Raw genomic sequence first — 23809 nt, 5'->3', positions numbered from 1 at the left:
TGACCTATCAATCAACTGCTGGAGCATCTACTTTTACCCTGCTATGAATCTTCTCCAGTTATAAGTGACAGAGACAATCACCCCTGTTCTCATCAATCCTACAGTGTTCCAAAAACACAGACACACATTCTTTCCCTTCTGAAGGAGACAAAACATTTGCCCTCTGCGAAGAGCATGATATCTTCAGGGAGAAAATTTAATGCGGCCAATTTCAAAGAGAGTGAGAAAGTAAGCACGTACAAAACGGTACAGCAAAGCACATCTGGCAAAAGCATCTGTAGAAAGGGGAAAATGGAATAGGAAAACGCTCCTATATTCTAAGGTTGGGGGTCTCAGACGTAAACAATCTATCTCCCCTCCCCAAGCATAAGAATGGAAATGCTAACACTTGATTAATCCAGAAAGGAAAATCCATCTGCCCCCCAGACTATGGACAACTGTGCTGTGTGAGTGGACTGTGTTTCCAGGCTTACTGGCAGGCAACTCAAAGCGGGACCTTCGGGGATTTGTCCTGTGTTATCTTCCATCTGGAAATAAAGCTGACGTGATTTGCAGAGTAATGCTCTTGGAGATCAAGGAGATGGTCTTAGGCTGAAGCCCAAGAGGACAGTCGGCTAGGAAAAAGGAATTATTGGCAGGGACAGTAAGCCCGGACATCCTGCCTAGAAGTCACTGCATTTCTGTCAAAGTCTTTACAGTTGGGATTGATTCTTGCAAGCTGGGGTGAAGACTGCTTGAAGGTGCAGGCAACAAAGTGACCTCTCTGAGTGCTTTGGAAGGAAGAAATGTGACAAAGAAGAAGATACCTGAACTTACCCAATGGTAGGGCTGATGTTGTGGTCAAAATGATCCTGGACAAATCGGCACACAATGCTGGATTTCCCAACCCCGGTATCCTGGAAAAGAATAAGGACACAGCCATGAAGACCAAGGGTATCAGTTCTGACCTAGTATAAATGTAGAACCAGAGGACAGGAGAGATTATTTCTCATTGGTGGGAGTAGGAGAAGAGGATATTTTCTTCTATCTCTCACCAGTATTTTCTAAAAGGAAATTGGTTTTGCTTTTGTAGAAAGAAAGAAGTATGGTAAAAATAAGCTTTAGAAACATGGCCCACATCTATACAATAATTAACCTAGAATTCACATGTTCACAATATATGTATCTCCAAAAATTTGAAAAAAATTTTTAAAAGGGTCTAGAGGAGAAATATGGTAAGGCATGGCATTGCTTTGGTAGAGATAGACCTGGTTTTGTGCAAAACCATAGCTCCCAAAAACTACATAATCTATTTTTGTAGGTATCACCCTGTAAGACATAGGAGTTCTAATTTCTGCATTTCTAACATTTGTTCTTCAGAATCTAACGGGAGCATAGTAAACTCCAGGTCTGCATGTATAGAAAGGTCTCATCTCAATGCTCTCTCTTTTAAATAATTCTTTAAAGCTGATTAGGACAGAGGTCCATTATACGTCGGAAATCGAATCATGCATTTTTATCCACTCCCTCCAATCATCTTTGTCAAATGGCTTAAGGAACAAAAGACACAAATTCACAAGGTCAGACAGTTAGGAGACGAGACACCAGACAAGTGATGTCAACGAAAAGCATGTGGTCTAGTGGTCACTGAGAAAGAAGAGGTTGGAAACTCATGGGCCACCAGGGAGGAGAGCCACTGAGAAAGAAGACAAATCATGTCACAGAATTTACCCTGAACATATTAAGAATTGGAAGACAAGGCTGAAAGCAGCAGTAACAGTTGAAATTCTGCACAAAAACATACCCTTGGTGTTCCTGGCCACAAAACCAGAGGACGGACTCTCCTGCCTTCCAGGAGGAGGTGGAAGCTGAGCCTCCAGGAAACCTGTATCAGACAGGGCCAGGCTTGGGGCCTTGAGATGCTGCTCAGGGAACCCCATGTGACCCCATTGCCCCATGTGAAGCCAGGCAGAAGGAGTGGGGAGTCCCCTCTGGGTAGAGGGGAAATCCTGCAGATTCTGATATGTGGAGTCCCCCAACAAAAAGCCATCGTGCACCAGTCTACAAGCCCCAGTGCTAACAGACCTTTCAGGACACATTTTAATCTATCAAAAATACACGCTCAGCTAAGAAATGCCACATGTTTATACCCACACACACACAAGAGCAGGATGTTATTTTAGAAGACTATTCAGAGAATAAGATTGACCTTAGAAATTAAAAATATGATGGTAGAAATGGAAATTTCAAAGGAAGAGCTGTAAGATAAAGTCAGGAGACTTCCTAGGAAGTAGAAGATACTAGAACAAAGCAGCTGGTCTCAGTTGCCAGTCACTGCTCTTCCAAGAGGGGCGGTTGGGCAAGGAGGCATACGATTCACAGACAATTGAGACACAGAGACGTCCTCCTGTACATATGTTCATCAGAAGGGATCAGGGTGATGTTCTGAGATCTATATGTAAACGGGAAACAAGACATAGTTAGCCCAAGAAGAAAAGAGTAGTGATGTGGTTCTCTTCTTTTAAAGGTGTCTGAAAGCCTAAAGGTCAAGGAAGAAATGTTGAAGAAGAGAGATGTGCTTTTCTTTACACTGAAAGACAAAATGAGACTTGAAATACCAACTGGAAATCGGAATTATTTTTACTCCTTCCCGTCTCCTGTGCTTAGAGGACAGTTCCCACAAACATGAAGCAAGAGGGGCCCTGGCTGGTGACATTCGTCAGAACGTCACTCTCCAGAAGGTCTCCTATCCCAGGGCAAGTGGCCTTCACTGGTTGTGAGCCATAATGAAACAAAAGCACCAAAGACCATTTATCTGCAGAGCGCACATCGATGTGAGGAGTACAAGGAGACGGCGACAGAATTAAAACACCAGCTCTCGGATTCCAGATCAATATGCCGCTGTTATTTCCGAGACGAACCTTCAGGATGGATTCCGGCTAATGTACCTCACATTTCCCCCCAGCCCCACAAGTTGGTTCTTCTAATCTCAGTTGCTTTGAACTCCCTCTGCCCCATGGCCCCACGGATGGGTGGCTCTTGTCACCCTCTAGTCCACGCAACCCCCAGAGACCCTGAAAACCACAGGACGGCGCTGCCCTACTCTTGAAGAGAAAGAAAACGCGCTCTTCTTGCAAAGAGAGCTGCTCTCTGCAAACGGTTCCAGTGCGCAGGGCGGGGACCCATTTGTACTTTTATACATTTTTATGTCACCGAGCTCATAACGTGCAACTCTTCCCATAGAAGCTCTCAAGTTCATTTTCCCACAAGAAATGCTAAACGATTCATCTTTGCTGCCTGTGCACCCCCAGAAGCCAATCCTGAGATGGGGAGGCAGGGCGGATGCGAGTGCCTGTCTTGTCCATCCCTGGGGCCTCTCATCCCCAGTATAGGAATGAATGCTCTCTCTCGGGCTGACCACTGGGCCAGCAGGCGGTCAGCAAGCCCTGCCCTCCCTGAGCCCAGAGTGGGCAAACCCAGACCGGCAGGACATTAGAGCCCCCCACTTCCACAGCTGGGAGAGGCGCCTGGAGGAGGGGATACCACACTCACAGGCGGGCTGGGTCGTTTGCTCAGGGCTTGGCAGACAAATCCACACCTCCCGAGTTTTGTCCCTTCTGGGCCCCCTTTAGTGTCCTTTCAGCTTACACCCAGGCTCCCCCTGCTTCCAAGCTGAGAAAATCAGCCCTCTGGAATCACAGTAGCCCCCAGAGGCCCTTCCCCTGTAGGCACCATGGCTCTTAACTCTCTGTGAGTGAGGGGCCCCTGGGGTACAGGCTTTGGCGAGACCATGTGCCTCATGATGAGGCCTCTGCTCTAGGAAGCACATTCTGGGTCTCTCCTTTCATCCCACGCAAGGACTCTGCTCTGAACACCAGCTCCAGATCCCCAAAACAACCCAACACAACCTGCAAGGCCCACCCTCAAAATGCCCTTGAGAATGAAAAATTCAAAAGCCATCTGGAAGCGATTCCTTTCAACTCATCATCTTCCACAGATAACTCGGGCTTAAAATACCAGCTTTTCTGAATAGTTAAGGCAGCAAGCCTACTCAAATTTAGACTGAACAATTCATCCCTTCAGCCAAACTATGCTCCGTGTTTCTTTTCTTTTTACATTTCCCCTCTCGAAGTTTCTTTTTCTCTGTCATCTATGTGACAGGAAGAAAATAAAAAAGAAAAAAAAAAGGAAAGGCAAAATTTAAGTCTGTCTCAGAAAACACAATATTCTCAACAAAGAACTGCTTCAAATCACCTTCTGTGGCCCGTGGCTTTGCGCGATTCCAGAAATGACCTTAGGGGGCGACTGCAGTTCCCCCGCTGGCCACCAGGGGAAGGCCCTGCTCTAGGATTGTGAGGGAGCCTGCCTCTGGGAGACAAGGCGCTTTTCCGGACTCTCCAGCCTTTGTGAGTTCGTGAGTTCCTCTTCCTGCAGGAACCCCGTTCACCCTGTGACACATACCCCAGAGGGAAGCGCCACTGAGTCAGGCCTCAAGCACGCAAAAACATACAGGGTTAAATCAGGAAAAGCTGAAAGCCCGACTGAGTGAAGAAAGTCGACCGTGAGGAAAGAGAGGACAAGGTGGGGGAGGCCGCAGCTGCCCACTGTTCTCTAAAAGGCAATTTTATTTTTAGTGGGCTTACAGGGACGGAAGGAAACTCCTCTCTGCCGATATTTTTCCGTTTCACAAGATTATGAGACTCTCAGAGTCCATCTTGTCCAGGCTCCTAGTTTTTCAAAAGAGGAAGCTGTGGGACTTCCTCAGGGTCACACAGCTGGCTGGTCGAGTCAGAACCTAATTTTCTGACTTCCGGTGAGATCCTCTTAAGGTGCTCGCCAGGTTAAATCAATCTCCTTGCCAAATGTAAATTTCTTCCCCCAAAAGTCCGTCTTCTAGAACTCCCAAGGAGTATTTGTATTCCTGGATCACTGCCTTCCATTGTAGCATCCTGTGTCCTTGAAAGAGATCTGCTGGGGTATTGCATGTAATGAAAGGCAGACATACTACCAGCTACTGGAAAGGGACTAGAATAAAACAAATTCTGATTCCACAAACCAGGATGAAAGTTCTGTAGAATCATCCCTGGGGGGTAATCAATGTGTTATTGTATTCTCATTTGTGTGGTTGGTATCAAACCCACGCTGAGGCCCAGCGATCGGTTCCATCTACTCACAGGAAAATGGATGCCTTCAGTGATATGCCTTCCATATAAGTCACTATCTGGGGCTAAGAACGCAATCCTCTGAGAACCACCACTTACTCTGACATGACAATATCTGCTATTTGAACAGTCACATTTATTAATCACGTGTAAATCTGTGATTATGAAATCACAAACCGCAGACTTGCAGCTGCTATCCTCAAACACAAGGCATCCCTTGGTTCCCTCGTGGACACTGTGACGGGCTTCAGGGAGGTGCTCCTACCTCTCAACATAAAGAACAACAGGTCCTAGGCAAATATACCACCCCTACCTCACCTGTTTTCATGGAAGACATCACTCATCAGTTGAGAATATAAACCTTTGCAATTCAGCTCTGCAGACAGTCGGCATGACTCAAGCATTGTGTGTTCCCAGAACAAATGACCATCCTTTACCACTGCCTTACTCTTCCCAACAGTCATCATGCTTCTACCATCTCCTCCTCTCGAAACTCACAGAGCACATTATAAGCCAAAGTGCTTCCTGTGGAAAGGAAATGACAAGCTAGACCAAGAATCACAGACTCAGGAATTCCATTCCTAGGAATGTAGTTAAAAGAAGAAAAAAAAATAATAAGCACAAAAGTTCATGGAAGTATTATTTACAGAAATCAGAAATGGCCTCCCAAAACCACTATAAATTAAATAACTTGTGGCACAGACAGGAATCTCTTAAGCTTCAATTTCATGCCAATCAAAATGTCAAAGAAGCAGAAGATGATTTGCCCATCATGTGAACTATGGAAATGATCATTTCAGCATCTGTCCCTGGTCTAGGAATCTGAGACAACCCACATGACAAGAGGTTTTTTCCAGGCATCCACTAATTTGAGTGTTTAGGCTTATGCACTTCTGAAAAGTCTTAAGTGCTTACACATTGATAAGGAGTTAAGTTAGGAATTTAGGAGGACCGTTGAGGCCAGCCAGATTTTATGGATGGAGGAAAACAATAAAGAGAGACACTGGCAGAACCATTGGATGGTGAGTGGCTTGATCTTCGAACCCCAAAGTACAGAAAGCTGAGAACACTGCAGAGTCTGACCCAGTGGAGCAAAGGTCTCTTCAAGGACACTGGACATGCCCTTCCGCATGCACGGGATGGCCTTGTGGAGATAACAGCAGGCACAGGTGAAGAGCAGTGACTAGTGATTTGGGACAGTGTTGTGTGTGCCTGCTTATTAGTTCCACTTGGGGGTAGATGGGGAAGAAACGTCTAGAGGAAGTGTGTGCTGCTGTTGAAGAGATGAGGTCATGGAAGAGATGATTTCTGTTTCCTGTGGCTATAGGGTGCCTGGGTCAGGGCCTCACCACCACGCCCTGTGTCAGCTGGCCAGGTCTCCGCCACCCCGGCCAGGACTCCTCAATGGCACCACCTGTCCTTCCCCAAACCCTGGAACCACCCAGAAGAGAAAGCAGAACAGTAGTGACCTAAATGAATACGCTCTGTCAAGCATATTCCAATCCTAGAAGCTCTGCAGTCTGCACCTAATTCGGAAGAAACCCCACAGAAAGGTGGCACAAATTCCATATTAACCCACCAAGTATCTTCTTTTTAAAGCTTTGGCTAAGGGGGAGAAGATACACACCCCCATTCCACTCCTCTGCTTGGAATTTATGACAAAGCAACGGGCAGAATATTCCAATCACACAGTCGAGCCGTTGCTTCTGAGGGACCTCAATTGGCCAGACTAAGGAATCAAGGTCAAAACACCGCACGTCACCCCCCAGAGCTGCCAGTAAGCTCCGTGGAGAACTCCCAGCATCACCTCGGTTCTGTCTCTGCAACACCCTTTCCACAGGGGAACTGAAGTACTTTGTTCCTGGATGACATTTAAAGGCTTATTGGAATTACAGACTTAATGGGCCTGTTTGCCCCTGAGCCCAAAATATCTTTGGCACTGAAATGAAAAGGGTTCGATATTTACAAATCACAGTTACCACTACCAAAAAAAAAAAAAAAATAGTAAGTGCCATGAAAGCAAAAAAATGATTAAATTTGAATCTATAATGTGTTTGTTTTATTATCACGCATTCTACAAGATTTCCTTCGGTGGGGTGAGACCACTGTCCAAACAGAATAAATTTCAGCCTTCACGCTCCGTTCTGGGAAAAATTTGAACTAGCAAGGCAAGAAAATCCAACTGTAGACATCTCACTGTATTTAGGAAAGCACGCCACAAAATTATTTGAGGAAAATCCAATATAAATTAAAAGCCCCTGAGCATTCCCACAGACAACTTTGCTGTGCCTTTGTCATGGTTATTTTGAAACATGTCAATGGTGTGCATTAAAACAAACGTCTCAAAATCAATTTACAAAGGGAACCTAACTAAGTATGTGACAAAAGGAAACTGAATTGTCTCATATTGAAAAAGGTGGGTTCTGCACCGACTCTGAGAGTCACTCTTTTCTCTATCTACCTCATGGGGACAAAAATGCTTAGAGACATTGTAAGCATGTAAATAGCATAAGTGCGTTTTTAGAAAGATTTTATTTATTTACTTGAGAAAGAGAGAGAGAAGCATGAGCAGGGGGAAGGGCAGAGGGAGAAGCAGGATCCCCGCTGAGCAGGGAGCTGGACAGAACTAGGGCTTGATCCCAGGATCCCGGGATCATGACCTGAGCCAAAAGCAGACACTTAACCGACTGAGCCTCCCAGGTGCCCCAACAGCATAAATGAATTCATGTATGTAAATCAATGCCCCTTGGGTAGTAATGAACAAAGCCTGTAAACATCCACAGTTCTCTAGATGTATATGAGAATAATGTGAAGTCCACATACAGAGAATAAGAGGTCATTGTTTGGAGTGCAAAAGGTGACCAAGAAATATATAAAAATATCCCCCAGGGTAGAAAGAAATAAGCAGAAATGAGGAGCGGGAAAGCCACAAGAAGGAGATAATTAAATGGCTCCAAAGGGAACAGAAACACATGTATTCACTTACTCTCTCTCACTGAGTCCTCACAACAGCCCTTTGTAAAGCAGAGGACAGAAGGCATTGTCCACAGTTCCCATGTAAGGAAACCATGGTCTATGGTCCTAAAACTAGTAAAAGCATCATCAAGGTTCAGACATCCCCTTCCTCACACCCAGGGCTCTATTCACCAGCCAAACCAACTCTCTCCAGAAGACATGCCTCCATCCTCATCCACTGCCTGTTCCGTCAGCAATATGCAAGGACGGGAGATGAGAAAATTAAGCCCAATTCCTGCAGTCAGGACACTTAGGCTCAGACCTAAACTTCACAACCGAATCAAAGACAGGAGGTTAGAGTGATCGCACCGAGGTCATTGTTCAGAAAATGGCTGATACATCAGATGCACGACCAATGGCCATCTTCCAACAACGCATTTGCTGGCTCATCATTTGAAATTCAGAGAGCATTTTTCTGTTGAAATAATTCTGTGAATAAATAATGATTATTTCCCAAACTTGCCACTGAACTATAGCACTCTACTTTGGAGGAATCTGATCTCTGTTTATATCTAGAGGGTAACTTACTGTTTCCATGAGAAAACTTACTCTAATTTCCAACTGGGGATTGTAGCCAGTGAGAACCAGATGCTCAGGCTTTCAGTGCAAGCAGAACACCCTGGGAGACTAAAGAGATCTTTGTTGAACAAATGGTCTAGCAGATTTGGACTCCGGCAATATTGCCAATAGCACAAATCTTCCATAGGAACAGAATCGAGCAAAATAGTAATATGGACAATAAGAAAAGCTGACATTTACTGAGCACATAAAAAGGTCCAGGCACCTAGCTAGGCATTTCCTATGGAAAGTATCTGTTATTATCTCTCTTAGTATTGCTTCTGCTCTGTTCTCTCTTCTCTCCTTCTGGGATGCTAGATAATGCTCATACTCAACTTTTTCACCTTTTTCTATATACCTCTTATATTCTTTTCTCTATTTTCCATATTTCTCTATTTTCCATATTCAATATAAGTTTGGAGATCTTCTGATCTAATTTCTAGTTCTTTGTACCCATGTATCTAACCTGATAGTAATCCCATTTATTGATCAGTTATTGTATTTTTTGTCATAAAATTTTCCTTTTTTAGTTTTCGATTGCTTGATAAATCTTGGGATTGTGATTTTATTTCCTTGAACATATTAAACATATTTATATTTTACATATTTTAAAGTCCACATCTGATCATTCCATTATCCACGTCCTCTGTAGGTCTGTTTCTATTGTCTGTGGAAAAGTTAAACGGCCTTTTCTCCTCATATCTCCGGTCACATTGGATTAAACCTTAGCATCCTCCCGTTATAGGAAAGAATTGCAGGAACCAGAATAAGGTAAGGATGTGGGTGTTGAGGCTAAGACTCCACCCAGGATCTTTTATGACTCTTAGGTTAAGTGTTTAATTTTTTTTTTTTTAAGATTTTATTTATCTGACAGAGAGAGAGATCACAAGTAGACAGAGCAGAAAGCAGAGAGGGGAAAGCAGGCTCCATGCTGAGCAGAGAGCCTGATACGGGGCTCGATCCCAGGACCCTGAGATCATGACCTGAGCCGACGGCAGAGGCTTAACCCACTGAGCCACCCAGGCGCCCCTTAGGTAAGTGTTTAAAAAGAAGAGATGGTCATGCTTCTGGGACATCATCCAACCCCAAAGAAACCAATGCTAGGAAGAAAATATTTATGATATTTAAAACTGCCATCCCCTTTCTACTGTTGTTAAATTTGTCTCTCGCTCTTCCAGGGTTGGCAGATCTTGTGGATTCTGAAGTTTAGACATCTTTCAGGCACGGATGTTCTGGTCCCAGTGGTGGAGTGGAGTGCCTGTTGGAGTCTCAGGGAAGCCAAAGACATGGCCGTAGTGGAGATGAGGAAAGAAGAGTACCAGGGCCTCCGTCCCTCTACTTCCCCAGCTCCTAAAGCAGTCCTCTCGGTCACCATCTCTCCTCCTGCCTTACTTCGCAGATAAGCTGAAGAAGGAAGACACTCTTTCAAAGAGGAAGGGCAGTTCCCTAGTTCCTTTACTTCTGTTATTCTTATAACAGCCCCCCTGCTTCATGGCATATCTCAGAGAGCAGTTTGTCCTCGTGTACAAACTCTGGGCAGCTAAGCAGAAATTTCAGTTTATCTAATGAATCTTAGAAGGTGTGACCTTAACCACTTAAATTAAAAAAAAAAAAAGTTAACACAATCTTTTACTTAAATTGTACTTCCTGCCCAAGGAGCCAACTGTTTCTTGTCCACCTTTCTTTCCTCATAAGTGACCTATGTGTGGGCTCTCAGGTGGGCAAGACAGTCACTGGACAAATGACAATGGCATAGGCTCCCCTCTTCATAGAGGGACAATACACTGATCTCATGAAATACTTGGGCTACACAGGCACCAAGCACCAAACATCAGATTTTATTATATTCTGGAATTTTTCTGACAAAACACTCAATATTTGCTATTCTCAATTTGCAGATAAAGATAAGTAATGGTCATAATTGTAGTAGCCAGCTTCTAAAATCGTTCCCAATGATCCCCATCCCCCCTCTTTTGCCCCCATATTTGGTTCCCTGTATGTGGTCTGGACCTAATGATTTGCTTTGAAAAAACAAAATACGAAAAAAAAGAGACAGTCATTCCTGGGGTTAGGTTACAAAAATTGCCCTCTTTCTGACACTCCTGAGGAAGCAAGCCACCACGCCTGGGGGGACCACGACACAGGAACTGAAAGAGGATTGAGCCCAGAGCGGCTGCCAAAGCCTCAGAGCAGGTCTGCAGGGGGTCTCGGTGCCAGGAACCACCAACAGAGCTTGGAAGAAGACCCTGCCCCCGTCCCATTCCAAGGTGACTACAGCCCCAGCTGAAACCTGACTGCAGCCTTCTAAGCGACCCTGAGCTGGAGGACCCATGAAGCTGAGCCCAGATTCCTGACCTACAAAATGATGAGATATTCAGTGCATGCTGTCTCAAGCTGTTAAATTTTGGTGCAACTTGTTACACGGCAGTGGACCGCTAAGACAGATGTAGCAGACTGCATATATTAAGCACAGACTCTGAACCAAATTTATTTCATCCAAGCAGCAACCCTGATGAAGGAGAGCTATGCCTCCTTTGCAGAGTGGGAAGCGAAGGTTGAGGGCAGGTCAGGAGTATGAGAGGGTGACCCAGACACATGATGACAGCAAAGCTACACGGGACTCACGAGGCTCTGCCCCGAGAGGAGCGATTCCGAGTCCTCCTCCAGGAGCCCTGTCTCAGGCCCGTGAGAGAGAGAAAGAGACTACGTGACTTTAATTGACAAAGCCTATTTTTAGCATGACTTAAGCCACAACAGTAAATCCAAAGTCAGCAAATACAGTTATGGGAGATAAAGACCTACAATGTAAAGCAATAATTCAATCTCAAGGGTAAACCTCTAGGGAAAAGATCGCAGCATGGAAAATCAGAAAGCAGAGAATGGGAGCTTTCAGAATTTGCTTTTAAGATCTCATTCTAGACATTTCAGAGTTGCTTTGAGCAACCATTCACACAGCTTCCTGTGTAGGGCTGCATTATTTTATTGAGTGCCCTTTCATGTCATTAGAAATGTTCTCCTTCATTTAGGATCATTTCCACACAGTGAGTCAGCAGGGACTCGGGCACCAGTGGGTGGGGCGGGAGCTGTTTCGGTTCTTCCCCTCTTCCTCCATCCACACGCCCTCACTATTGTCCTTAGGAGCCATAACAAGACACTTGAGGGGAAGTGTAGGAATGTTCTCCTACCCAACCGTCAGACCAAGGCCTCGATGGTTGGTGCTCAAGAGTGGGAAGACCTAAGGAAAAAGGAAGTGTGAAGGACACATCCGGGGGCCTGGTTTCCTCATTTCTGGGCCTTCAGAACATGACTGTTCTGAAGAACGGCTCATTAAATCAATCCTAAATCTCGGTGGAGAAAATGTGTAATGGTAAGTCTCAGATAAAAGGCAAGGCAAATATAGGCACAACCTCCCCTCTACAGCCAGGGGGCTTCTCACACACACACACACACACACACACACACACACACGCACACACACTATCTTAACAACAGACACGTCAACACATCAGAGCACACCAGAGCTGCAGCACCCGAAGACTGGCCAGGGCACTATGTCCTTGTCAGAATCTGATGGCCTCGTGTTATTTTCCCTACCTCTGTAACCAGGCCAAAGTCAAGTTGCAGCTCGGTGAGGGCACAGCTGTAATCTGAAAGAGTGAGCCTCTCCTCTCTGCCCACCGCTGCTTGACCCCAGATGAGCACATTGTCTCTTCACTCCTGTCACCCTTTTGCAGCATGAGTCATGAGTGTCAAGCATCTGACACCCCCAAAATCACACATTACCTTTGCGGGTAGGTAAGCGTTTTCTGGTGAGAAGGTCCCTCATCAGATTCTCACTGTTACTTATGACCTAAATATTCGTAAGTTCTGCTGAATCCATAGATGCCCCCAACTCTCTGCCATTTTGAACACTGAGCATCTCCGTTTCAGGCTATGCCCCTCCCCTTCTCTGAATGCCTGTATTCAAGGCAACACTGGATCCAGAACGTAGAAAGAACAAAGCTACCACTGATTGTCCATCTCAAATCTGCACACTGCTTGATTTCAAGACCAGTGCTGCTTAATTTCCTACCACCTTGCTTCCTGTTCCCACCCACCCAAACAATCTGGTGATCTCTGAAGATGTTGTAAGGTGCACTGTCCTGAGGTCTCACACCCCATGCTCCACTTTCAAAGCAGAGGTCCTACCAATGGTGGGTCAACTGGTCAGCCCCACGGGGGCTGGATGAACCATTCACACACACACAGACACACACAGACACACATAGACACACACACAGAGTGGTGGTCAACTGGTCAACCCCACAGGGGAATGAATGAACCATTCACACAGACACACACACACACACACAGACACACACACACAGTGGTGGTCAACTGGTCAACCCATGGGGAAATGGATGAACCATTCACACACACACACACACACACACACACACACACAGAGTGGTGGTCAACTGGTCAACCCCACAGGGGAATGGATGAACCATTCACACACGCACCCACACACACACACACACAAGCATGCATGCATGCTCACACACACAGCTTAGAACCTAGAATCAGAAAGGCCAGCCCTTATCACCTGTATGACATCAGGAAGGGAATAAATGGTGCTTGCTGGTAAGTCCCAACAAGATCATCTGTCCCTACCCACTCCACCCGGCCCCACCCCGAACTCCTGGTCCACGGAAGAAGAGACAAGTAAAGTGGAGAGTATCACATACCGTACATGGTAAGTGCTCGGATGAGGAACCAAAGGGACATCGAACCCACATTTGAGAGCTCAGGGAAGGCTTTCTGGAGGCAGGGACATTAAGTCTGAAACCAAAAGGATGCATCGCCAGGCAAGTCAGGGAGTAGGATTGGAGAACGGAGGAAGAGAGGTGGGGGAGCTGAGTTCTAGCAACAGGAGCAGAGAAGGGAGAAAGTAAGTTTGTCCAAAAGCTGAATTTAGTGGAGGTTTGAGGGTTTTTTTCCCCCTGGAAGGCAAAGATGCCAGCAGCTCCCATGACCATGTGGATGGAGAGCCCAGGGACTAGCAGAAGCCCCTTCTGCCCCTTCCTCTGGCCTTTCCTGCCCATCCTGCTCTGACTACAACCCAGTCGGAAGCTTAAAGAATGTCTCTAATACAGAGGCTCTAGCTCCATGCTTCTGATATTCTCACACATTTTTCTGCAGGGGACCTGAAGCACAGCTGTGCCCGTGACACACGCACCGTACACCCGCACCCATGCATGCGTGTGCATGCGTACAAACATGCACATCGGCACATGCATCCACACCCCACACAGGCTCTGTTACACCGGTCTGCTCTGCACTGTGCTGGATCATCCTACTGGCTAAAGCAGGGATGACATTTCCCAGGATCCCTTTCTCCATAGGGTTCTGAGTTTAAACTGGCCAAAAGGGGAATTTGCCAGAAGCGGAGAATTGCTGTTGCACCACTGAAGGTCTTCAGCACACAGGTGGAAAAAGATTCCCAGCAGAGCTCACTTCTGTATCCACCTCTTCTCCTGCCTGTGGCCCCAAGGCCTCCCACCAGATGTAGGCGAGAGGCAGCAGCTGTCCACAGACAGCGAGCTGCGGGCCACTTGCTCTTGGCTGTGTCAGCTTCTCAGAGTTTCTGTGACAGCCCCTCCCGATCACCATGCTGTCACTTCTCTGCTTCGAGTGGTTTCCTCTGATTTTCAAGCTCCTTCTTCCAGGTATCGGTATCAAGTGTGACAATCACCATGAATCCTTTCCACAACACAGTAGCTCTGCGTCTCTGAAGGAACACTTCAGTTAACCTTTCAGTTAATGCTGACACAACCACCAGAAAGAAGTACCTGGAAACAGGTGCAGGAGAATGCAAGCAAATGTTCCACAGGCTGGAGAGAGGTCAGGCCAGCAGGAGCAACATCATGATGATGGAACCACTAGCATAAAGAGCGTCACTCCAGCAGAACAGACCCCGGGATACTCACAGGCCAAGGACATTGTCCTAACCTCAGTAAGGAGTCCAAAATTTGTCTGAGGACAACCAGTAAAAGCCACCCAGTTGCGGAGCTTGATGAGGACTGGAGGGAAACCCAAGGAGGAAACAAAGGCCATTTAGAAGGCTGCTCTTTCATTGGCTGCATTTTTACTGAGAACCTACTATGCGCCATCATAGGTGATGAAGCACAGAGTCTATCATGTCAATGCTAAGACTCTAGAAGACCTTGGCCTGCACCCTAGGTTCAATTCTGCAGGGCAGACAGAAGAAAGAGTTCATACATCTCAAATATAGTCACCTTGAAAAGTCAGCACCCTGGGCCACCTCACTCATATGAATGAACACTCAGCGCTTCTTGGATCACCCTGCCGAGATTTGGTGTAATACAGCCACCAGTAGTGATCCCTTAATCAAGACAGTAGCTGACAGTAAGTATGATTTAATCAAACAAGATGCACACATGCTTACAGGCTGCATTAGCAGCAGCCGGGAAGATGACCGCCTGCTCACAACCAAGCCACCATCCTTATCCTATCATAGTTCCAACAAAAGAACAGTCTGGACCCACGATGTATTAGGAAACATCCTGTACTTATGAAGTTCAAATATATCGAGTCTAGGCCTCAATTAGCACATTTGAGACAGGAAAGGCACTTGCAAGAAAGGAAGGGAGTGTGTCAGAGGAAGGGCGGTTGGCCTTTGGAGTGTGAGCAGAAACACCCCCCATCACTAGCTACTATGCTAGCCTGACTTTCTCATGGCTTAGATTCTGGTTTTGATTCATCTCACTTCCACACGTGCTTAAGAGACTTTACAAAATACAAATAAAAGTCATCGATGCATTACTACCACCCTCACTTTGGGTCTATGCTCTTTGGAGATAAATGCTAAAATAGTATCCTTAGTTTAAGAATGTGACCAGGAAACACGAAACTGCCTACAGCACGGCTTCCTGAAGACTCCACCGCATATAGCATCCTCTAAGCAGAGGTCAGCAGAAACCCCCACCTCCCTACCATTGCCCAAGCTGCCAAGATCAAAGATGAGGCACCTCTGTTCTATTATCATCCAAATGAGAGAGAGTGAGTGTGTCTGCAGATAAAGACAGACACTCAGATGTGGACAAATTTCCCAGGAACAACCTGAGTGGGTGTGATGTTGATAATAAGCAGGAAAGCCATGGAAATATACTCCAAATGCAATTTGCTCTCCTGGACCGTGTCCTCAACTGCTCCCAGCCAAAGACCAGCCAAAGGTCATGAAGAAAGCAAGTAACTGCCGATCTGCCCTTCACTGCTGTGCTGGATATTAAATTGTGGAGACAACCTCAAGTCCTTAATGCTATGGTACAACCGTGATCTTAAAAAAAAATAACACCCGCAACCCCTCTGGCATGGAAAACTAATATAAAACCTTGCCAGAGGGTAAGAAGTTCCCACCGGGGGGCGCCTGGGTGGCTCAGGTGGTGAAATGTCTGCCTTCAGCTCAGGCCATGATCACAGGGTCCTGGTATGGAGTCCCACACTGAGCTCTCTACTCAGCAGGGAGCCTTCTTCTTCCCTCCCTGTGCCTGCCACTCCCCCTACTTGTGCTCTTTCTGTGTCAAATAAATAAATAAAATCTTTAAAAAAAAAGAAGAAGAAGAAGAAGAAGAAGTTCCCACTGACAGAGATTAATATCAAGGGCACTGAAGTGAGCCTGCCCTAAAAAGTCAGTGCTCTGGTCCAGGTAAGTGGAAATTGGCATCGCCAACAAAAATGGTGACTAAGGGAAAATTAAATGGAGGACAGTTAAAGACATCAAGGCAAAAATGGAGCTTCTGGGCTTCCAAGTTCCAAATCACAATATCAATGAGCTTTTAATAATGGTGATCCTGTTATTCATAATGACAATGATGATAGTTGACATTGTGTTAGGCTAGACTCTGTGCTGTTCCCCTGCATCATCTCATTTAATCTTCAACCCAATTCAATGAGAGCTGTGCTATTATCACCCCTCCCAGTTGGGAAACAGGCTTAGCAACTGAACAGGCCCATGCCTCAGAAACCCTAGCTCTTGACCTCCATCCCAACCTACTGCCTCTTGATTTAACACCGTCTGGGTTCCCAATCCTATGACAAGCCCAGAGATGCAAACAGGTATGATGATCATTCTTCTGCTGCTCTAAGCATCCTGCATGCCTAAGTCATATCCAGCCCTGTGTCAGGCACTGGAGATTCAAGAGGATATCTCTTTTTTTTTTTAAAGATTTTAATTATTTATTTGAGAGACAGAGAAAGAGAGAGAGAGAGAGAGAACTCTAGCAGGGTAAGGGTCAGAGGGAGAAGCAAACTCCCCACTACGCAGCGAGCCCAAGGCAGGGCTAGAGCCCAGGACTCAGGGATCATGACCTGAGCCAAAGGCAGATGCCCAACCAACTGAGCCACCCAGGTGTCCCTCAGTGGGACAGCTCTTATCTCATAAGTGCACAGGTTACACAATGGGAACAAGAAATGGAGGCAGACTTCAAGGCCTTAGCAGCCCAGAAGAGGTGGGCTTTCGTCCTGAATTCATCCTCACGACACAGAGAGACAAGTAATAGTTCCCATACATGGGAACGCTCTCTCTCCACCCTAGGGTATGACTTCTCAGAGCCAGTGTTGAGTTCCTTGGCACCCCACAATTCCCCAAAGGCATGATGTGTAAAAATATGCCCTTTGTCAACAGCTCAGGAGGAGCTAAAACAATGGCCTCTCTTTACCTTAATCTACACTCTAAAGGCTCTGTGGTTCTTAGAGCACACTAGGATTTACTACTGAATTTGACCTTCATAGTGACTCTGAGGTCATTATTCCCATTTTATGGATGTAGAACTTGAGGACCGGCATAATTCACAGTCATGCTGGAATGGAGTAAGGCCAATTCCAGGCCTCTATGTCCTGGTAATTTCCTTCCCTATCACTAAGCCGTCTTCAGGCCACATCTGAGCCCTAAGATGGCAATAAAACCTTATAGAACCTCAGCATGTGGGACCTTCAAACGCTGGGGAAGAACAAGTCCAGAGCTGAGAAACCTCAAAGTGAAGTAACAGGCAGTCTGTAACTTATAAACCAACAACTTAGGTCAACTTTGATATTAAAAAAATAATTTAATACAAATAAGAACAGACAATGGGATAATCTCACAGCACAGGCCACCTTCCTGCTCATGATAATCTAAGGGATCAGTGCGTATTTGAACTTCATATACCAGCACTGCAATCATTGCATGCATCCTCTAATATGTGTATATTTACTTACACCCTGTGTACATGTGCTACTGTACTCAGATATTACACAACATAAGAAATGTATACAGAAACACAACTTTAAAAGAATGACATGTCCATCAGGATCTTCTCAATACTATGCCACCAAAGCCCAGAGATCTACTGGATGCTGAAGCTGGTGAACTGATTTCACATTTCTGTTCATCAAAAAAACCCCAATGACACCACAGAGAGATTTCTAATAACCACAAGCAAACACTTGGGAAGGGAGTCTCAGTGTGTCCTTCCACACAGAGGCCAGGAGATACAAAGAGACAAAGCTTCCGGAAGCTACAACTGTGTCACGTGAGGCAGAAGCTGGGAGCGGCCATCTTTTCTCTCCCTCAGAAGGAAGAAGGAAGGAAGCACCCCCGAGACAACATGCTCAGGGCTACTACTAACCGCAGGAGGTTCCTTATCTTCCTGAGGCCTTGGTACAGCAGTGGGTTACCCCATCTGAAGTTACTTACACACACACACACACACACACACACACACACACACACACGGGGAAACATCCCTAAGAACTTTCCAGATAAGCCCTGGTGACCTTACATCATCACCAATCCCCTCTCCACTTGACTCCTTCACTTCTTTGTCACATCGTCACACACAGTTTTTTTACACGCACTCGCTCAAGTCAGTTTCTTGCACAAATATTATGTATTACAACCCAACCATAACTTAATAATGTGCTGCTCTATCAAAGTGGCTGGAGAATGATACATCAGAATACTGATTTCTCTTACCCAGAGAGAGTCGATACGCAAAGCCTGGAAAAGACCTCCACCGCCTGATGTCCAGCCATGCCAACAGCGAAGTCACCTGTCTCTGGCCGGAGCCTCAGGAGGGCTCACTTGGCCACATTTTAAACCTGAGCGTATTTCACCCACATTGTGGGCCACAGACATGATTGCTACGCATGTACTCAGAATCCAAGTATGGAAAGTGATGTGCCTCATCTAATTTGCCAGTGAATGTTCATTTCTATACTCTAGCTTTATGAAAATACAACCGATTGACTTTATTGAAAAGAGAGAGAAAGAGAGAAGAGGGGTGCCTGGTTGCTTCAGTCAGAAGAGCATGCAATTCTGGATCTCAAGGTCATGAGATGGAGCCCCATATTGAGAGTAGAGATTACATAAATAATTTTTTTTTTAAAAGAAACTTGAAAAAAAAATAAATGTGCTAGGAAAAACAGGAGTGAAGTCATCCTCTGGTTTCCATTTGGACTCCGTGCCCATTCACGTTTTGACTCTGGGGACCAACGATACTCTGCCCCCACTTCCCCCACGGGATTGACTCTCAACCAGGCAGGAAGATTACAGCTCGAATTGAAGCAACCAGGCCAAAAGTTTACAGATAGTAATTTGCTCAGATGAGCCAAAGGAAGTATGTTTCTTCACTTAGTGGTTTGGACAACTCTGGAGATCAAGAAAGATATTGCAGACCTTCTCTGAACTCAGAGCACAAACTTCTGCTCCTCTGTGACCTAACCATATGACCTTAGCAGCTACTTCCTAACTGGGTTTTCTACCTGTAAATCAGGTGCCTTTCCCACAGTGGCACAAAACAGACTCCCGAATGTACAATGCTGCCCAGAGTCCCTATTTCATGTGCCTGCCCTCTCGCTCAAAAAGATCAATCTACTTCAGAATGAGTTCCCAGAGTTCCCAAGACTGCCAAGCCTACACTTCTACCACAAGACGGGATCCTTTTCTGTTAAATGGATCTAAATGGCAGACTGTATCTGCGGGGGCCAAGAACGTAGGGTCAGCCAGGACACACAGACGGCAGGAGCATCCTGTCATTTTGCTGACCAAGGGAAAAAAATGGGGAGCTTGATTTTTCTATTACATTTTTTCTTGATTCTTGATCCAAACTAGCTAGCTGTGCGTGCTCCTGTAAGACAGTAGACAGTAGCAGAAAGGCTGGCGGGCGTCACGATGCTATTTTCTTCTTTCTCCACAAAAGCCAAAACATAAATCCCCAGTATTGGTGCCAACATACATCTCCAAAATGTGCCCTTGTGTATTAATGTGCCACAAATTCATAAAGCACCCCTACCCTCCCCACTCTGACCTGTTCAAGTCAAGCCAGTTTGTTGGATGAGCTAGAGGCTACATTTCGATCTGGAGACACAGTGGCCTTGTAGGAAGAAAATAAATAGGCAATGGCCCACTAGCCCAAGGGTCAAGCACTTCCGCCGCCCACCCTTTTATTCTGGGGCCTAGTCATACCATCTGGGTGGGTTTCCCTGTGGTGTCCCAAATGAATAACTAGGACCTGCGCCCCCTACAGGTGAGAAGAGCACTCGCTAAAGATTTCTTCTAGTACGCCCATCACACTGTAAAAATTATACACTCTCTTTTCCAGGCCAAGAAATCAAGTCCTGCTAGCCATGCTTGGGAAAAAAAAATTTGGAAATCTTTATCATAATTGGCTTACTCTTCATGGTTATTCCCCAGCTCTTTTAATAGGAGAAAGACAACATTTCGAGAACTCCAATAAAACACAGACCCCTGGGCGCCTGGGTGGCTCAGGTCACAATCTCAGGATCCTGGGATAGAGTCCCACATCGGTATCTCTGCTCAGCAGGGAGCCTACTTCCCCCACCCCACCCCCACTGCCTGTCTCTCTGCCTACTTGTGTTTGCTCTCTGTCAAATAAATAAACAAAATCTTTCAAAAAAAAAAAAGAAAAGAAAACACAGATCCCCAAGAGGTCATGGCCTGGAGGGTGAGATAGCAGTGCACATTTCAGAGAACAGTCTGACAAATGGGCAACAGAAAACAATCAAGGAGTAGAATGCATGAAAGCTGTAAATGATGATAAAACCCAGTTCCCAGGATCCTAGGATCAAATCCCACATCAGGCTCCTTGCTCAGCAGGGAGTCTGCCTCTCTCTCTGCCTACTGTTTTCTCTGCTGGTGCTCTCTCTCTGACAAATAAATAAATATAATCTTAAAAAAAACATCACAAGAACATAGAGAAACCTTCCTTTTTCATTCTGTACCTTCCTGTGTCACTTGAATTTCATAATTCTATACAAAGTATTCTTTGTATATATTTTAAATAGGAACAGATGTAATCTCGGTGGAGAGATTAGGATATCTATTTTGTATTCTTCCTTAAATGTTTCTTTTGTTGTTGTTGTTGTTGTTGTTAAGATGTTTTAATTATTTATTTTTGCAAAGGAGAGAGAGAGCGTGAGGGCTCATGTGCACAAGCGGGGTGGGGGGGCGGGCAGAGGGAGAAGCAGACGCCATGCCAAGCAGGGAGTGCAATACGGACTGAATCCCAGGACCCCAAAATCATGACCTGAGCCACCCAGGTGGCCTCCTTAAAATTTTCTTAATAAACATAACATTTTACACTAACATTTCTCCCCATCCTCCTGTCTTACCCTCCACCTTCACATGTTCAAAACTTAAAGTGAGCATCACCTAAGTCGCAGATTCTTGACTCTGTGAGATATGCCATGAGTAATCTGTAACGAAGCTGGTAAAGTGGGATTACAGGAAACTCACTGGAAATTGCACATAATCCTGAGAACCCCTGGGAGGGTGCTTCCTATCTCAATGCCATTGGCCAGAGGTGTCCTTTGTGGTTTGGGTGGGAAAATATTAATACTGCCAATGTAAACCCTCTTCCTCTTGGGAACTAATTCCTCACATTTAAACTATATCGAACATGTAAATTATCTACCCTCGTCTTTTCCAGTGGCAGTTGTTGTTGAGGTAGTAATTAGTAATTCACAATATTGTGCTATCAGGACCTCTGTTCAGTTCCAAGGTTATTTTCTTCATCCCAAAATAACCCCATGCTCATTAAGCAATTACTCTCCCATTGTCTTCTCCGCATAGCCCCTGGCAATCACAGATCTTTGTCTCTGGATTTACCTGTTCCAGATATTTCATATAAATGGGATCATACAATATGTGACCTCTTGTGACCTGCTTCTTTCAATTAGCATAGTGTTTTCCAGGTTCATCCATAGTGTACCAGGATTTCACTCCTTTTTATTTTTTTTTCTAAGATTTTCTTTTATTTATCTGACAGACACAGATCACAAGTAGGCAGAGAGGCAGGCAGAGAGATAGGGGGAAGCAGGCTCATTGTTGAGCAGAGACTGATGTGGGGCTTGATTCCAGGACCCGGGGATCATGACCTGAGCTGAAGGCAGAGGCTTAACCCACTGAGCCACCCAGGTGTCCCTTCACTCCTTTTTGAAGGTAATGTTTCATCATATGTATAAATCACAATTTGTTTCTCCATTCATCCATCCAAACTACGTCCGTCGTTTCCACCTTCTGGCTAGTGTGAATAATGCTGTTATGAACATTCATGTACATATTTGTTTGAGTACCTGTTTTCAATTGTTTGTGTATATACCTCAGAGGGAAACTTCTGGGTCATATGGTAGATCTGTTTAACTTTTTGAGAAATGGCCAAACTTCTGTTTTCCGCAGCAGCTGTACCATTTTACATTTCCTCCAGCTACATATGAAGGTTCCAAAATTTCCCCACATCCTTAACATTTATCATTTTCCTTTTTTTTTTTTTTTAATTACAGCCATCCTAGTTGGTGTGAAGTGGTATTTCACTGCGGTTTTAATTTGCATTTTCCTAATGACTAATGATGTCAAGCATCTTTTCAAGCACTCTTGGCTATTTGTAGATTGTCTTTGGAGAAATGTCTATTCAAATCCGTTGTCTGTTTTTAAATTGGGTTATCTGTCTTTTTGTTTTTGATTTGTAAGTCTATTTTACATATCTGGATATTAGATTCTTACTTGACATCGGATTTGCAAATATCTCTTCTTCCTATTGTGTAAGTTGTCTTTTTACTTTCCTTTGATGCACATAATTTTTTTATTTTAAATGGAATCCAACATATGCATTTTTTTTTCTTTTCTTGCTTACTCTTTTGTTGTCATGTGTAAGAATCTATCGGCAAATCCGAAGTCATGAAAATTTAACCCTGTTTTCCATTAGGAACTTAATAGATTTAGACCTTATATTTCAATCATTGATCCAATTTGAGTTAATTTTTGTATATGGTATGAAGTAGGGTTCCATTGAAACAAGTGGCTATCCAGGTGTCCCAGCACAATATGTTTAAGAGACTACTGTCCTCTTATTAAATGATCTCAGCACTCTTGTCAAAAATTGATTGTCCATATGTAAGGGCCTATTTAGCCAGAGCGATTCCATCTTGGTTAAACAGTGATTTTGTTGTTTATGCAGTAAAACTTAAACTGACCCTGCCCCCCGCCCCAGGGGAACTTACTTAAAAGCAAGTCGGGGAAACCAGTAAAATATGGTCGTCCAGTCCCTGATAACAGAGCCCAGAATGCAAGGACAAGTCAGGCCAGGTGGAGACATCCAATCACTATCTCCCTAAAGAATGTGGGCCCCACCTTTTGGGGGCCTTTGGGCACCAATTCTGACCAAGGTGATAGGCTAGTTCAAATAGCTATTATGGGGTGAACTGTAATTCAATTGGCCACCCGTGTGTGAGCTAGCATGACTATGCAACTTTCTCTGTGTGTTACAATCTCATTGGCCACCTGTGTGTGGCTAGGATCAACCACATGGCCTTTGCTCTATAAGTTAGTCTGTGAGGCTGGGGGTCGTTGCTCTCTCTGTAAGAGACGGCCCCAACCAGTCGGTTTGATTCTCGATGCTTGGCGTGAAATAAAGCTTTGCTTGTATTTGCTTGTATAAAGCTTTGTATCAGTCTCACTCCTTTGATCACAGTCACTAACACATAGATGTATGAGTTTATTTCTGGAATCTCAATTCTATTCCTTCGGTCTACATTCC

The 23809-nt window shown here is 45.1% G+C and overlaps 1 protein-coding gene across 1 annotated transcript in view; it reads right to left on the bottom strand.

The window, feature by feature from the left end:
* RAB31 (RAB31, member RAS oncogene family) overlaps positions 1-23809 on the bottom strand; it is a 130356-nt gene that overhangs the window by 73148 nt on the left and 33399 nt on the right. Inside the window, exon 2 of the mRNA XM_032309492.1 lies at positions 817-896. Within this exon, the coding sequence (XP_032165383.1) occupies positions 817-896 (80 nt within the window). The remainder of the gene's footprint in view (positions 1-816; positions 897-23809) is intronic.

This window comes from Mustela erminea, chromosome 13 (genome assembly GCF_009829155.1).
Source record: "Mustela erminea isolate mMusErm1 chromosome 13, mMusErm1.Pri, whole genome shotgun sequence".
Taxonomy (NCBI): Eukaryota; Metazoa; Chordata; class Mammalia; order Carnivora; family Mustelidae; genus Mustela; species Mustela erminea.
The sequence above is the reverse complement of the archived record's forward strand: the minus strand, read 5'-3'. Positions and strand labels throughout refer to the sequence as shown.